Source organism: Dioscorea cayenensis, chromosome 16 (assembly GCF_009730915.1).
Source record: "Dioscorea cayenensis subsp. rotundata cultivar TDr96_F1 chromosome 16, TDr96_F1_v2_PseudoChromosome.rev07_lg8_w22 25.fasta, whole genome shotgun sequence".
NCBI classification, from domain to species: domain Eukaryota; kingdom Viridiplantae; phylum Streptophyta; class Magnoliopsida; order Dioscoreales; family Dioscoreaceae; genus Dioscorea; species Dioscorea cayenensis.
In genome coordinates this window covers 23,503,443-23,519,328 of record NC_052486.1, presented here as the reverse complement: position 1 = coordinate 23,519,328, position 15,886 = coordinate 23,503,443, and the positions used below count along the sequence as shown (strand labels likewise).

At 37.4% G+C, this 15,886-nt stretch overlaps 3 protein-coding genes and 1 non-coding gene across 5 annotated transcripts; 1 reads left to right on the top strand and 3 right to left on the bottom strand.

The window, feature by feature from the left end:
- Positions 1-1,053: 1,053 nt before the first annotated feature.
- On the top strand, positions 1,054-3,791 carry LOC120278421 (cinnamoyl-CoA reductase-like SNL6). Its single transcript, XM_039285208.1, has 5 exons — positions 1,054-1,413; positions 1,522-1,667; positions 2,636-2,824; positions 3,118-3,455; positions 3,545-3,791. Exons 1-5 carry the CDS (start codon positions 1,272-1,274, stop codon positions 3,636-3,638), a joined length of 909 nt encoding a protein of 302 aa, XP_039141142.1. The 5' UTR covers positions 1,054-1,271; the 3' UTR covers positions 3,639-3,791.
- Positions 3,792-6,019: 2,228 nt separating this feature from the next.
- Positions 6,020-9,387, bottom strand: LOC120279082 (WEB family protein At3g02930, chloroplastic-like). 2 transcript variants are annotated; one of them, XM_039285937.1, is made up of 3 exons: positions 9,252-9,387; positions 8,610-8,820; positions 6,020-8,528 (listed from the first exon to the last, which is right to left on the bottom strand). In XM_039285937.1, exons 1-3 carry the CDS (start codon positions 9,269-9,271, stop codon positions 6,312-6,314), a joined length of 2,448 nt encoding a protein of 815 aa, XP_039141871.1. In that variant the 5' UTR covers positions 9,272-9,387; the 3' UTR covers positions 6,020-6,311. The 2 variants fall into 2 exon arrangements, with proteins under 2 accessions (XP_039141871.1, XP_039141872.1); XM_039285938.1 differs by having other exon boundaries at positions 6,020-8,525.
- Positions 9,388-11,555: 2,168 nt separating this feature from the next.
- TRNAM-CAU lies at positions 11,556-11,640 on the bottom strand. Its single transcript is given in 2 exon segments — positions 11,556-11,591; positions 11,603-11,640. It is a non-coding gene; the product is annotated as a tRNA-Met (tRNA).
- A 292-nt stretch (positions 11,641-11,932) lies between these two features.
- Positions 11,933-14,628, bottom strand: LOC120279061 (transcription factor MYC2-like). Its single transcript, XM_039285912.1, has one exon. It carries the CDS (start codon positions 14,463-14,465, stop codon positions 12,435-12,437), a length of 2,031 nt encoding a protein of 676 aa, XP_039141846.1. The 5' UTR covers positions 14,466-14,628; the 3' UTR covers positions 11,933-12,434.
- Positions 14,629-15,886: the final 1,258 nt, after the last annotated feature.

Here is a 15,886-nt window from a genome sequence, read left to right as displayed (position 1 = left end):
TTAACACTGGCGCCATAAGGCATAAACTCTGCATTAATGCTAAACAAGTTTCTTGATATTGTAATCATTTATGTATGATTTGACTAAAATAAGTTCCCACATGAACCTGGATCATTCGTGGTACTAGTGAACCACAAAGAGCCATTTATGATACATATCTGCAAATGTGTGCCAAGTACTTGAACACCTGCCTCCAGCCAATCTACAACTAGTTCTGCAACCCATCCCAACAGCCTCAACATGAGTTGAATAATTTTCCACACATCTGTCTGTGAACAGTGAATGTATTTATTCTGGTTCTAGTTGGGCCAGTTCAGTCATCAAATCAGATGAAGAGCCTTTAATTATACTAGTATATCGCTTGTTATGTGATATAGTTATGATGTGCTTAAACATCCAATGGTCAAGGAGCACTTATTGATAAACATCTTGAGTATGGGTTCATAATTTAGCTTCTCTCCTCATTGTCTGGCGGCTCCATGTAGAATAAATCTTGTGGTTCTGAATTCAATTATGAAATTCTTCTTTATTTATTTATTTATTTATTTATTTATTTTTTTGTGGTGTGTGTGGTTTTCAGAGCATATTCTGAAAATCTGTTGAACTCCATTTTATATATAGGATACATACTAATTACATCTGAAATTGATATGACATTATATCAATCTAAAAACAGTTAGCTTTTTAGAGCAAAGGGTATCCCAAGGGGAGCTCATTTCTAACATGTCTTTCCATATTTTACTTCATCTGTTTTATTTCTCATTTTTATTAGTTTAATTGAGTATCAATCACATGTTGGATAAATTTCTTGAAGAAAAATAGATGGTCTCTCACTTTTGTTATAAATCTTTGATTTTTGTTGATTCTGATCTTGGATTCTTGATCAAACTGTTCATATTTGACTTATTTATTAATATTTTGAGCTAAATATTGGTTCAAATTATTTGTTTTTTTTTCATCATCATGTAAATTCTACTTTATTTTAATGCTTACTTCTTGGCACCATGCAACAACACTAGTCCAAACTGGCAACTTGCTAAGTTTAGACCGGTAGCCAGTGAGACCATCCTTCTCACCAAACCTCCCATCAATGTTCTCAATCTGCCAATCCATTTAGCCAACAGCCAACCCCCTCCCACCTGTCTTCCTACTTTCTCTTTGAATGCTTTGCACACCCCCTTCCCTCCTGTCCTTTATATACAAGCACTTATATCTTAGCATCTTCAACCATCCTATTTCTCTCTGCACACCTTCATTTCTGCATCCATAGAATGAACATGGGACCAGATGAAGGCCAGTCTTGTCACAAGACTGTCTGTGTGATGGACGTATCAGGTCCTCTTGGCTCATCACTTGTTGATTGTCTTCTCAACAGAGGCTATTATGTCCATGCTGCCACCAATAACTTGCATGGTATTTCATTATTGTTCTTAATTTTTCCTTTGTTATGCTACTGCAAGTTTGCTTTCAAGTTTTGGTGATTCTCACTGTGTATTTGACTTTGTTTGTGATTGTTCTTAGGTGCTTTGCATGATCTCAAGGGGTTGCCAATTGACAACAACCGGCTAAAGCTCTTCCGATCAGACCCGTTTGACTATCAGAGCATCGTTGATGCTCTGAAAGGTTGCTCTGGTTTGTTCTACATGTTTGAGGAATCAATCTATGATGTAAGTCATTCTATTTCACTCATAAGTTCATAATTTTTAGAAACTAGTTATTGTATTTAATGTTTGCTCCTTCCAAACGTTGTTAAGGCTTACAGTTGTGTTTAAGTTGGAGTTCTGGAACCTATCATTTGTCTGGCTGGGTACTTGTTCCTTATTCCAAACAGTGGAAAGATTTAAGAGTTATAATTGAGTGAGTTCTTAATTTGGTTCCTGGTTGTTTCAAAGCCAACTTTAGGCACATCTATTAATTAGGACCACACGGCATTGATTGAGACACCATGGATGTTGAACTCCATTTTGGGGGAAGTTATTATTTCCCGGGATCATGATCATCTTGTGTGCCACATAGAATAGCAGACAGCAAAACTATTGAATTTATGCTTGACAAATAAATTTTTCCAGTTTTGATGCTTGTTTATCACTTCAATGCTTTGCTTACTCACACACATCATGAGGGACAAGTGATCCTCTAAGCTGACAATTTTGAAGCCTTTCTCTTGGGTTGGTGAAGATGTTGGAACTTTATTTATTTATGTTTTTATTTGAGAAAGGAGAACAGTGTGCTCATAAGTTTTTCTTTATGGGGCCAATACTCTTTGTAGTTTCTTCTTGGACAACACACTCAGAGTTTCTTTATCCCTTACACAAGCCATAGACTTTTCTTAATTTCCATAAACTTAAGTTACTTAGCATGTGAAGTTGATGGTTTTGAATTTATGTATTCCCTTGTTATCTTCAACATAAACATATCTAAATGTGACGTTGATGGTTTTGGATTTTATTTATCCTGTTGGCGTCTTCAACTATATGACACCATTTTTTATTCTCAATCTGTATGTCATCTTAGATTTTTAATATCAATAAAGAAGAGTTTGTTTGACAAGCTTAATACCAAACATATATCATTTATGCCCTGAAAAACTATGCTTGCTATTAATTCTAATGTATAAAAAATATAATTTTTTCAGGAGTTCACTGCTGAAATAGAGGTTAGAGCTGCACTTAATGTGTTAGAGGCTTGTGCTCAAACTGAAACTATGGAAAGGGTTGTTTTCACATCATCGGTGACTGCTGTTGTGTGGAAGGAGAAGCGCGATTTAGACACCGATGTGGATGAACGTAATTGGAGCGATCCTGAATTTTGTCGAAAATTCAAGGTATCAAATATTTCTATTATGATCACCAAAATTAAAATGCCTATATAACATTCAACCATGCTGATTGCCCCAGCAACCTGCACTGAATTATATTCAATATTGCTTTACATAAGTTCCAACAAACAATTTTTTTTCCATGTTGAACTTTTCTATGCCTTTGAATTCTAAATAATCTTTTTTACTAGAGAAAGAAATCCAGGTCAATAGATATAATTACAAGCCACCTTCTAAATATTCGGAAGATGAGTTGACATATATACCCTTCTTACTTCATTCACTGATACTTTATGCAGTTATGGCACGCTTTAGCGAAGACTCTAGCAGAGAAGACTGCATGGGCACTGGCCATGGACAGAGGAGTAGACATGGTGTCGATAAATGCCGGTCTTTTGCTTACTGGAGGCCAGCTATCCCCGGAGAATCCTTACTTGAAGGGTACACCGGAAATGTATGGAGATGGAGTACTCGTCACAGTCGATCTTAAGTTCCTTGTAGACGCTCACATTTGTGTTTATGAGAACTCGTTGGCCTTTGGTCGATATCTCTGCTTCAATCACACCGTCTGCCGGCCGGAGGACGCTGTGAAACTAGCCAAGATGCTTGTTCCCTCTTCCCCTGCCCCTCCTCCAAGGTTTCATCCTTCATTGGCATTCTTGTAAATAACATGAATAATTTAGGCCATTTAGTACTAATGATGTATTTAAACTTGGTTGATTGCAGTGATGGTTTGATGGTAATCCAGCAGAGGATTCAAAACAAGAAGCTAAACAAACTCATGGTTGACTTTATTGATGAGGTACACGTGGACGATTAGGAGCCGTCCAAATGGGGTCTGCCAAAAGATGGACATTGTGGAGAGAATTTTTTTTGTTTTTATTTTTTTCTGCTTAGTGTTCTAAACTATTATTATATTTGCCATTTGATTGAATTAAAATGTACTGTAAATTGCTAATATCCAGCTCAATCTGGAAATAAAATGAATAAATGGATAAATAGTACATGTATAAAATTATCTATATCCTATTCCCATTATTTTTATTTTTATTTTTTTAATAGAAATGAATAAATTACTATTTTATCAAAAAGAACAAAAAGCATAAATAGATAAACCCTGGAACAAACAAAAGATAGAAAAGAAAGAGCTATATATCAGATGAGAAACTGAAAAGCAGTCACTAGAGGTGAAGTAAGTTCAGAAATAGTTACACAAAACAAGCACATAAAACATACAAATAACAAAATAAGAAATAAGTTCAGAAATAGTTACACAAAACAATCACATAAAACATACAAACAACAAAATAAGAAAGATGAATAATTGAGAAAATGAGGTACACTTTCTGGTATATGAGGCTTTCTCAGCTGACAGCAAAAGTGGATCACTTTTATATGGAAGGCGTGGTCGGTGAGCCACTGTGCTCTTCTGATCTAACGTCCAAAAAGTCAAGTGAGCACTTGAGATTCCGAATGGAGTCCAACCAGATTAGTCCCAAAAAAAAAAAAATCTTCAATTTTATTTGCATCCCATTTGATTGTTGAGATTTATTTACTTTACACCCTTGTTTATCTGTCTCAATATATATATATATATATATAACATTCTCAATCCAATTTTGACTTAGAAATTAACTTATCAATTCTTGTAATTTGTATCTTATAATTTCTTTATTAAAAATAAACTTTAAAACCTACCAGGTATGATGATGTTTTTGGCAAGCACAGGAGAGAAGAAAAAAGCTAAAACATAAAATTATAGAAATATTGACCCTTTGAAAATTCATAATTTATTTATTTACTTCTTTTATTTTCCAAGGAATTAAATGAAAATTATGTGATTAATTCAAACATTCCATGTGCTCATAATTAATTCAAACTTAAAAACAAAACACGTATAATAAATGTTAATTGAAAAAAATGAATCAGAAAATAATCATGTTATTAAATTAATGCAAAAATTAATTCAACGTTGAATGCAAACCATCTCCCAAGATGGACCCAATTCAGATCCCAAGGACTTTGACAACCCAACAACCCAATCACAACCGTCCAATTAAGAAAAGGTGTCTTGGGATCAGCACTCGATGTGAAACGCCAGAACATTCCACATGGAGTTAGTATAACTGTATAACAAGAGAAACATTGGTTCCCATTTGCCGGACCACCACATTAATATATATATATATATATATATGACCAATCACCAATGCTTGTAAATATTTTATTTATTACTGCAACATGACATGATAATGAAATCTAAAATCAATACTTTCACATGAAACGTCTGGTTGTGAGAGGGCATTTAATTCAATAATTTGATCCATTAAATCCAAAAAACAAGAAGAACTTTTGCAGATCCAAATTACGATTTAAATGTGCTTTTAAACACTGCTATTTTTATCTATATATATATATATATATTTATATTCAAAGAATAAGGACATCAATGCAATTATAAGAAAGTAGAGGGTTAAAAATGATAGACAACAAAGGACTCAAAAATGGTTTGATTCCCAGAATACCCCTGGGAAATTGATGGGCAAGATGGTAATTTCAGATACAGCAGAGTGGGAAGTTTCTTGGATGAAACCAAGGGACCAGTACGGTAAAGTACTTTTCTAAAAAGACAATAATGCCCTTGGATGTGGATCAGAGAAGTCAAGCTTAGGGTTATTTGAGGAATCTCAAGTTAACAAACAAAATAAAATAAATAAAGTAAAAGCTTGGCAAAGGTTGCAATGAGACGAGAAAGTGTGAAAAAAAAAGGCAGGAAACATGAAAAACTTTTTCGTGATTGAGTAAAGAAAATATATGTCAGAACAAGTCACATGATCCCATGGCTCACTTCTTATTTTTTAATTATATATATATTGAATTCGTTTATTGAGTTCAGAATTAATCATTTAACTATATATAAAAATATAAATGAGGAGCTTTCATCTAAAACATCTTTATATTTGAAAGATTTGAAATTTAGAAAACGACTACAGTAATTATTGGATAATAATCCAATAAATACGATCCATTTATAGACATTATTAAATAATAATAAATTTTTATAATATTTATATAAATAATAATCGTTAAATCATCATCTAAGGATTATAAACAAACATCATTAGTTTTAAATCATCTGCCAAAATGAATTAAACTCTCTCTATAATAATAATAATAATAAATATCACAAAGTCACACATATACAATCGAGAAAACATCATATGTATATGGATTCAATCATTCATTTAGTCTGATGAAAAAGAAGCCAATGCCCATTGATCATACAGATACGAGATAGTGAAATAAATGTATGCAGGATACACCTTCCATGAGCTTTTACTACCATACAACTCTACAGACCATGCAGTGTGTTGATACAATCATCGCAAGCATTAGACGATAAACAACCGATGATAACTTCAATGATCAACAAAAATCGATAGAATACCTTTAGTGAGCTTTTTTTCATTTTTTTTTTTTTTTCTAATCTTGTTTACTTGTGGTTGTTCTTCTTCTTCAGAAGGCTGCCGAACTTCTGCAGCAAAGGTTTCTTCTTCTTTTGTTGTTGCTTGGTCGGTGATGTCGATCCATTTTCCACATCTTCTGATGGTAATCCATTAGTTTGCTCAAAGCTTCTGGTATCTGTCTTTGAATCATTGTCATCGTCGATTGATTCGGCCTCATGTTCCCTCTCCGGCGACAAATCTTTGTCGGTAATTTTGCAGCTTTCCCACATCTTAGGTCCGGCATTGGCTGCCGCTTCTTCAGCGTATGCATTGCCCTTCTCTTCTTTCGGTATTGATTCTTCTCTGAAGAACTCATCAACTTTCAAGTCTTCTTTTGCCATTGGTTTTTCTGTGTCTTCCTTTGGGATTTCAGCAGCATCGGGCAGTAGCTCATATTCCTTCTCACTCTTTGAGAGCTCAAACTCGCAATTTTCTTCGTCCTTCTTGGCTATTGCATCTGCAAGCAATGCAGACAACTCTTTCACTTTCTCTTGAGCAGCTGCTTCTCTACATCGGAGCTCATCATTCTCTTGAGTGATACTTTGCACTTCATTCTCTCTATCCAATAACTTTTCTTTCAATTGCAAACTCTCAGCTTTGGTTTCCTCAACAGTCTTATTGGCAATGCTTAAATCGGATTCAGCTTTTCTTAACTTACTCAGAAGCTCAACTCCCTCGCCTTTCACAGTCTGTACTTCAAGTTTCGCTGCTTCTAGGGATGATGCAGCTTTGCTCATTTCAAGTTTAATGGCTACAATTTCTTCTTCCGATTTCCTCACAGCATTCACAAAACTAGATTCTTTCTCATCCCACTCGGCCTTCGAGCTCCGGGCTTCTGTTTCATACTTCTCTACCGAGTTTCTTAGGCAAACGACGTCATATTTTGCTTCATCAAGCTTGACTTCACAGCTTTCCTGGGTGTTCTTCAAAGCCAATTGCAGCTCCTCTATCTGAGTGCGACAGCTCTCAACCTCAGCTTGCTTCATCAGAAGCCGTTCTTGGGTGTCCCTTGCTTCCGCAGATGCTTCATGCAATGCTGAAGTCAGGCCTTCCATCGCCCTCTTCACTTTCTCTCCTTCCTGGCAAGCCATCTCGAGCTCATTAGCCAGTTTTTCCTTTTCATCCGACAAGCTTTCCATATTTGAAGCCGCTACCTTTTCATTGTTCAGTGCTCGCAACTTCTCTTCTTCAACTGTTTTAAGGTCAGACTTCAAAACTTCAACTGTTTTCCCTAATTCCACTGCTTCTTGCTTTGCTAAATCAACAAACCGATTTGATTCTTCAAGATCCTGTTTGTACATTGCCACCTCAATTTCCAAAGACTCAACTTTCCCTTTAAGAGCACCAATTTCAGATTCTGCATCCTGCAATGAAGCATTGGTGTCCTCAAGCTGTTTCTGGGCCGAAGCAAGAGAATCAAGTGAGGACTTTTCAGATTGAGTAGCCTCATCCACACGAGATTCCAACAACTCTGCCTTCTTCTTCCACTCATCCACTAGATTACTCACCTCCGATTCGGCTTTCTTCACATCAATTACCTCAATTCTAAGCCTTTCGATCAACGCTTCCATCTGCACCAACTTCTCTTCAGCCGCCTTTGCTTTCTCAAGCTCTTGCTTCAAAGCTAAAATCTCCAAATCCAACTGCTTGACCTGTTCCGCGGCCTCACTGCTCTTACTCTCCAGCTTAGAATCAAGCAATGCTTTAAGCCGATTCACCTCCCCAGATAAGATCTCCACCTTTTCAGCATTGATCTCGGCAATCTTCATAGCATCATCGGCATGGCTCAGTGCAGTGTTCTTCGCATCGGTAGTCATCACAAGTTCATGCTTCACCCTCTGGAGTTCCTGAGTAGTAGAAAGCAATGCCGAGACATCCATGGTGTGCTGGCTTTGGACATTTTCAAGCTCCTTCTGCCACTCCTCATCCCTCTTCTGAGCCGCTTCAATGCCAGCTTGCTCAAGTTCATCAGCCCGGAACTTCTCAATCTCCAACCCCTCCTCTGCTTTCTTCTTAGCAACAAGAGCTTCTTGGAGCTTCTCATTCGCTTCCTCGGCCAATCTCTTCGCATCCTTCAATTCCTCAAGAGCCTGAGTTTTCTCTTTTTCAACCAATGCAAACCGCTCCTTCGCCTTCTTAAGATCATCCTGAACCGCATTGAGCTGCGCTTGCAACTCCGACGCCTTCAACGGCCGCGATTGCTTCTGGAATCAAGTTTCATATTTCAAAAAGACCAAATTTAGCATTAACATAAACATTTTAGGCAGAATTTTCAGTTCTCTTACATCCGGTGGAGTGCTGCTCATCTTTGTCGCTCGGCGTTCAACAGCAGGCTTAGACTCAATGGATCTCGGTGATCGATCAATCGAAAGGCGCGGAATTTGCATTGGAGAAGGCAAATCAGAGTCTGTCTTTGCCGATCCTGCCCTGCCTATTTTACTAACCCTAGGAGTTGCAGGTGTAGTTTTGTTACTTGAAGCTTCAGACAAACCAGATCTGATCAAAATCCAAGCATTAGAACAAACAAAAATCAAACCCAAAGAGATGTCAAACACACATCCAACAGTGACATTCTCCACAAAGTACTCAAATTGCCATCAAATTCACAGAACCTTGAAACATCATACAAATTCCACAACAATCACAGACAAAAGGGGCAAAAAAAAAAACCCTAATTTAGTAACAACCCTACCATCACAAACAAGTTGAAAACCAGATCAAGCCCTGGATTGGGCAAGGGAACTCATTAAACACAAATAGATAACAAAAAGGAAAGGTGGCATCTTGACAATGAAATCACAGCAAACTATAACACAACAAGCAGATCAAACCATCAGATACCAAAATCAGATGCAAAAAATACATGATAAAAATCACAACTTTAAGGCGGAAAAAGATTCAGATCTGATAAAACTCAAAGCACTTACTTAGATTTGGAGCCCAGCATTGTTGCCAGATGAGATTGAATGGAATGAATACCCTAAAATGCGCACTGGAAAATGAAAGAGAAGAAGAATGCTCACTTCCTCTTTGCTTTCTGTAGAGAGAGTGAGAGAGAGTAGAGAGAGAAGAGATTTATGATGTTATGACCAAAATAGCCCTGGTTGCACTGAAAGAGGAAGTGGGGGTATTTTGGGAATTAGGTTTATTTACCTTTAATGTCCGTACTGCCCAAGTGATTATCTACTGGTTTTCCCATTATGCCCCTGGGAGACATGAAGAAGGTGAATGGTTTTTTTCTTATTTTTTTATATACAAATTTTAATAATATTTATTATTAAATATTATATATATAATTAATGTTAATAAAAAATCAATAAATAAATCATGATTTTTTTATAAAAATAAAAATTTATATATTACAAATAGAAGGTATTTGTCATATCTTATATTCAATACATGAAAATTATATTTTTTTTTGAATTAAATTGTAATAAAAACCATTTTTACAATATAAAAGTGATATTTTATTTTCCACCCAAATTAAAGTAGTATTTTATTTCTCTCAAATTAAAAATTGAAAGTTAGAATTTTATCAACGGCTCATCTAAATTATATATATATATATAGATATAAATGAATAAGCTGCATGTATTTGTCCATATTTATCTAATGTTTGTGTGTGTGTATATATATACTATTAAAAAGACCTCAACAGTGGTATTAAAAATTTTGAAAAGTTTATGTTAAGTAATTTTGATATTGGTCAATGGGTTAGAAAGTAAAAACACTCTTTTGAACGTTTTAGTTTGGTCATGTGGTTGAGAAGTTGCTTTAGAAAGTGTTGCTCACTTTGGTTGCATGAAAGCATTGATTATGAATTGGATGCTAAGATTTGTCAATCTATTGTTTTTTAAAGACTTTTTTATTATCTACTTGTTGGAAAAGGTTTTTTTTTTAATTTATATTATCAACAAAAGAAATGAGAGATGGTTGGGACCTCTATGTTAAACTTTATGGCTTTTTCTTTTTTTATCTAAAAAAATTTGTAATAATTTGGAATTATGTTCATGAACATATATCTTAAATTGTTTTGATGAAAAGTCTTTATTTCCTTTTTGTATCTGGAAGAGTAATTTATTTATTATAAAATAAGTCAATGAATTTTAATTTAATATATTATTTTATGTATGTGTTAACGTGTAGATCTCGCACCATTGGTATTCTTTTTCAAAGTCTTACTGATTCTTGATATCAATAAAATTTTATACATATACACACACATTAATTACTCTGTTCAATTCTTTCAGTCATCTTATTTTCCAAGAAAAAATATATATATATATAAATAAATAATAAATACAAAGACATCTCAAAATATCATAAATACATAATTTTTTTTGAGAGCGATCATTTCTTAAAAGCTCTATTTTATTTTTCTCATATACTTGTCGACTATTATTTAATCTTGGTTTATGTATTTACTCGAGGTCTTCTGTACTCTATTTACATTATTGATGAAGAGTGATGAGAAATTCAACTCCTTTAGCAGGGCTATACTAAAATCAGCTCTTGCACTTCAACCTGCAACACCAATTGGGAGACATATATAATTGAAATAATTACATATACATAAATATATATTATATAAAAAAATTTAATTTATCTATTTAAAATGGATGAAAAAGAGTTTCAAGAAGGAGCAGAGGGGAAAATTGGAGAGGCAAGCAAAGAGAGCTCAAGATATTGAATGTAAGCCGATAACGGAGACAAAGCCGGAGGAGGAGGAGGAGGAGGAAGGTGACGGGGAATGGGAGCCAAAGGAGGTGGCCGTTGCTTATCGGCAGCAGGAGGTGGGCCGCTGCCGCCGGTGAGCTGTTGTACAACAGTAAGGAAATCATCCTTATTGATATTTACAAAGAAATCAGAATGGGTAGGTTTCTTGATGGATTTTCCAAGCTTGTGAATTTTGAGATTGTTGTTGTTGTGATCATGAAAATGGACTTGGGATTTAGTCATGTTGGTGGTGTTGAAGATGTTGTTAATTAAGGGAAATGAGGGGGAATTATATAGGGATGAGAGGAGTGCTTGTTGGGCACGTAAATGCGTGTGAATTGCATGTGAATGCATTGAAATTTTTTGGGATGTTTGGACTCGGTCTGGAGTTCTGGACTTTTGATGACGTGCGTGGTGAAGTTATCAATTCTAATTTTAATTTATTTATTTTAATATAAATTAAAATTAGATTAAATTGTTTTTTTAAAACAGTTTAATAAAAAAGGGAATATATTTGGGGTGAGAGAGGCTCGAACTCTCGACCTCAGGATAACTCAGAAGCTATGAGACCTACGCGCTAGCCAACTGCGCCACCACCCCTTTGGTGTGATGTTTTACTGTATTATAGAATATGATATAATTTTATTAAACAAGAGGAATCCAAAGATTATGGGCTTTTTGTTGTGAGTAGAGATATTTATTATTTACATAGAAAAACAACCCGGAAAGATGAGATATATATCACAGAACAGAAATAAAAAAATGTTGGTGATTGTCTCATTATGCCATTACATACATGTTTCCATGCATTTCAAAAGCCCAAAACAAACCAAACAAGGACCAACTTTAACAAGACATCAGTCAACAAACAAACAAACAAACAAACAGCCCATATTAAAACGTGGCCTCCATCTTCGCCCACACATTCCTCATTCCAAACCACAACATATCCTACTCTTGTCACTAGCCAATCTAAACAAGATATTCATTCCTCTTCTTCCTTTTTCCACATATAATACCTATATATATATATATATATATGTATAGAATATAAAAGGAGAGAGAGAACTAACTGCAAAAACGCTGCAAAATCTATACACATTTACATGGAAGGCATCTAACATAGTAGCATATCCTAGTATACAATAACAACAACATTAACACCACCACCACCAACAATAACATCATCAGTAGCAACAACAATATTAATAAAAGTAGATATAAAAGCCCAAAAAAAAAGGCTCAGAGGCATGAAAAATCTCCAGCTTCGTAAAATAGCTCACTGAGTTATTAGATTAGTCGCTGATGATGATGATGATGATGATGATGATGATTAGAAACTACATATATATATATATATATATATATATAACTATATATATATAATATTTTCTCTACCGATGATTTGGCGGCTCGGCTACTTTGGAGTAGAGGGCGGCGCTGAGCTGCTCTTGAGTGTAGGCTCGGCTAAGCATTCGCACTGTGGCTTGCAGTATCATAAGCTCTTTCACTACGGACACGCTGGCATAGTGCACGTCAAGGTCCAGCTCGCGCAGAGCCGCCATGAGCCAAGCCGCTGGGTGATTCCTTTTGATGCATTGAACCCGTATCATCGCTTCGGAACCGAGGATTTTGACCTCGATCTCGACACCAATACACCTGGCGCCTCCTCCACCGTTCATCATGGACTTCATCTCGTGATCGGACGACCGAGCAGAGGTTGGGTCGTTTTTGACGGTTTCGATTTCGGTTTCGAGTGCTTGTTTCTCGGTTTCTATGGTTTGGAGCTTGGAACGGAGCTCGTTGATGTAGGAGATGGCGTCGCCGAGGAGGGAAGCTTTGTCCATCTTCGACACGTTGGGGACGACGGCGCGGAGGGCGTAGAACTTTTGGTTGAGCTTCTCCCGCCGTTGCCGTTCGGCTTCGACGTGGTTGAGGGGTTCTTCACGGCCGTTGGCTGGTTTGCGGCCGCGTTTGCGTGGACGCTTCTCGGGTTCGACCACTACTGGGCTGCTTTCAACTTCACGGACGGATGCTTCGAGATCGGAGTGGTCGGAATCGCCGCCGCCGGTGATGACCCCGTTGCCATTGGCGGTGCTTTTGCTGTTGCCGTTGGCGTTGGTGGTGGGTTTTAGATTGCTGGAGACTGGTGAGGGACGAGATAGAGTGGCGGAGGAGAAGGAAAGCATGCCTTCTTCGTTGCTTCCCCGAGATGTGGCTGCCGTCGATCGCTTCTGCTTGGTTTGGTCAATGATTGGGTGCTGGGAGGCGTGGACTGAGGGATCTCTCCGACCTTCGGTGAAATTCAAGATCTCGCCGGATTCCGGCTTGCAATTTTGGTGCGGGTTGGAGGAGAGATTGAAGTCTCTAGTGAACAAAGACTGTGATTGAGGATGATGATGATGATGATGATGATGGTTGTTGTTGCTGCTGTTCTGGTGATGGCTGTGGAGATAGATCGAGCTAGGGGTTTCCGTCAGGGTGCTGGAGCTGGGATTATCGTACGGCGCCGTCGGGGGTTTTGAGATCGAGATCTCGGCCGCAGAGACGGAATTCTTCATCTCAATGATTGACGGATCCGAGATCCACAGTGCCGCGGGGTCGCTCTCCCCCTGCTCCGTCACCGGCGGCGATCCAACCGGCGTCATCACGGTCACGTTCGCAGCCGCCGCCTGCGGCGCTAAGAACGGCCCGGCCGGGCTCATCTCAAGAGCGTTGAAGCTGAAAAGAGATCGCACCTTGTTCATGATCTCCACGCTGTGATAGATAAGAGCCGTGGAGCCAAGCTCCACAACACCGCTCCCCATCGGCACGCACACCATCGTCTGGATCCCAAACACCTGCGCCTGCCGCGCACGCTCGCACGGCGCCGTCGCGAGCCGTTCCGCACCGGCAATCCACATCGCCGAGCCGGCAAAAAACGCCTGCCCAGGGATCCCTCCCCCGTTGACAAACGACTGCGTCATCGAAACAAGAAAGAACCACTCAGTATCCGTAACCTCCTCATCAACCGCCTCATCCGGCGACGACGATCCTCCGCCAGATATCATCGAGTTAAGCTCCCGCAAAACACGCTTCCTATGCTCCTGCTCCGCCGCGGAAGCAGCACTGGCCATCCTCCGCTTCCTCTTATCCTCCTCACAACCCTTATAGTACCCATCACCCCATCCAAGCAGCGAATCCCCAGAGGCTACATCGACGGAACTCTGCCAGAAAATCGCGTAAGTCCACCTCTCCCTTGCACTATCAATCAGCATCTGCAACCGCTGCTGAAGTGTTTCCTGGTTGAAATACTGCGGTCCAGGAGACGCCACCGGTGCCGTTGCCGGCGCCGGTGTCGCCGGAGGCCATCCAAAGCTTGGTAAATCACTGGAAGCCATAAAAGCCTCCATCATCGATGCGTTATCATCCGTCCAGAGATTCATCTCTCTCTCTCTCTCTCAGGTAAGCATCCAACCAAGAAACTAACTAGGGTTAGGGTTTGCGGAGAAGAAGAAGAAGGAGAAGAGAGGATGAAGCACGGAAGGAAGGAAGTGGTGGTGGTGGTGGGGTTTTGTTTTAGCCTAAACGATTATGAAGAACGCGTGGGAATGGGATGGATTCCTTTTTCATTTTCAATTTTCATTTTCCATCTATTTTTTTCGTTTTTCATTTTTCATTTTGATTTCATTTTCATTTGAACTTTAATTTACTTTTCATTTTCTTTTTCCAACCAAACCAGTATAAAGAGTACTAAGTACTACTACTTTTTCTTTTTTACTATTTTTCTTAAAAGATCTTTTTAATGGACGGCTGGGATTTGGGTTTTGTCTTAGATCAAACAGACATAAATATCTATTTTTTTACTTGCTTGTAAAAACAGTAATTTGGTTTTTTAAAAAAATTATTTTTTTAACAGCAGCCGCCAGAGCAGGAGCGAAGTCACGTGCGAATCGAGAGGTGAAGGTGGCGGAATCTTTTGACTTGGTGTCGGCGCACGTGTGAGGTCGTGTGAAACGGAAGGTGCGTCGAAATCCGACCGTCTATTTCTCTTACTACATCATTAGCCTTTTCTTTTTTTTCTCGATTTAATTATTATTATTATTATTATTGTTGGGGTTATTGCTTTGCTTACATGATTTTTTTCATTTTTTAAATTATATATTTTTTTGAAAAAAAAGGAACACGTTTTGCTCGCTAGTGTCTGGACCCAGGTTTTCCTTTTCATCCACGCTCTTGTGCTCACGTGTGTAATGCTCTCCACCATGTGAAGAAAAATTAAGAAACTTAATTAATATATAAATATGCATCATTTATAAATGTTGTGAAAGTTATTTTCATATATCTTTTCCTATTTAATTTTTTCTTTTATGGTGTAAATATTTCATATAATATATATATATTTCTTATAAACAATTCATAAGCAAAAAAAACATTTACATGATACTAACACAATCGATTGAAATTTTTTAACTCATTTTATTTTATTTTTTTAGAGTTTTTAATATTTTGCCTGAACTAAATTAGAATCTGTAACTTATAAAAAAATTGATAACTGAAAACAAAAATTATTTTGCTAAGTATTAAATCATTATTTAAATAGCATGAAACAATATATAGTTTGGATTATAAGTAATGAAATTTATATATATGTAAATGTACATTAAAAATACATTTAAAAAAGAGGAATATTAATGGTGGGGGCCAATGAGTGGAAAAATGAAAGAAAGAATTTTGGAAAGGAGGGGATAAGTAAGAGAAGGAGGAGGTGCAATGAACCTTTGCATATGGAGGTGTGAGAGAAGCATAAGATTAGATTATGATAGATTTGGTCTTTAGGGCTGCTTCTTATTCTATTTCACCTTTC

Coding starts and splice junctions, on each gene's coding strand:
- LOC120278421 (XM_039285208.1), top strand. CDS start 1,272: ATGAACATGGGACCAGATGAAGGCCAGTCTTGTCACAAGACTGTCTGT. Junction 2,825..3,117: donor AATTTTGTCGAAAATTCAAG/GTATCAAATATT, acceptor TACTTTATGCAG/TTATGGCACGCTTTAGCGAA. Junction 3,456..3,544: donor TCCCCTGCCCCTCCTCCAAG/GTTTCATCCTTC, acceptor GGTTGATTGCAG/TGATGGTTTGATGGTAATCC.
- LOC120279082 (XM_039285937.1), bottom strand. CDS start 9,271: ATGCTGGGCTCCAAATCTAA. Junction 8,821..9,251: donor ATGCTGGGCTCCAAATCTAA/GTAAGTGCTTTG, acceptor GATTTTGATCAG/ATCTGGTTTGTCTGAAGCTT. Junction 8,529..8,609: donor TGAGCAGCACTCCACCGGAT/GTAAGAGAACTG, acceptor ACTTGATTCCAG/AAGCAATCGCGGCCGTTGAA.
- LOC120279061 (XM_039285912.1), bottom strand. CDS start 14,465: ATGAATCTCTGGACGGATGATAACGCATCGATGATGGAGGCTTTTATG.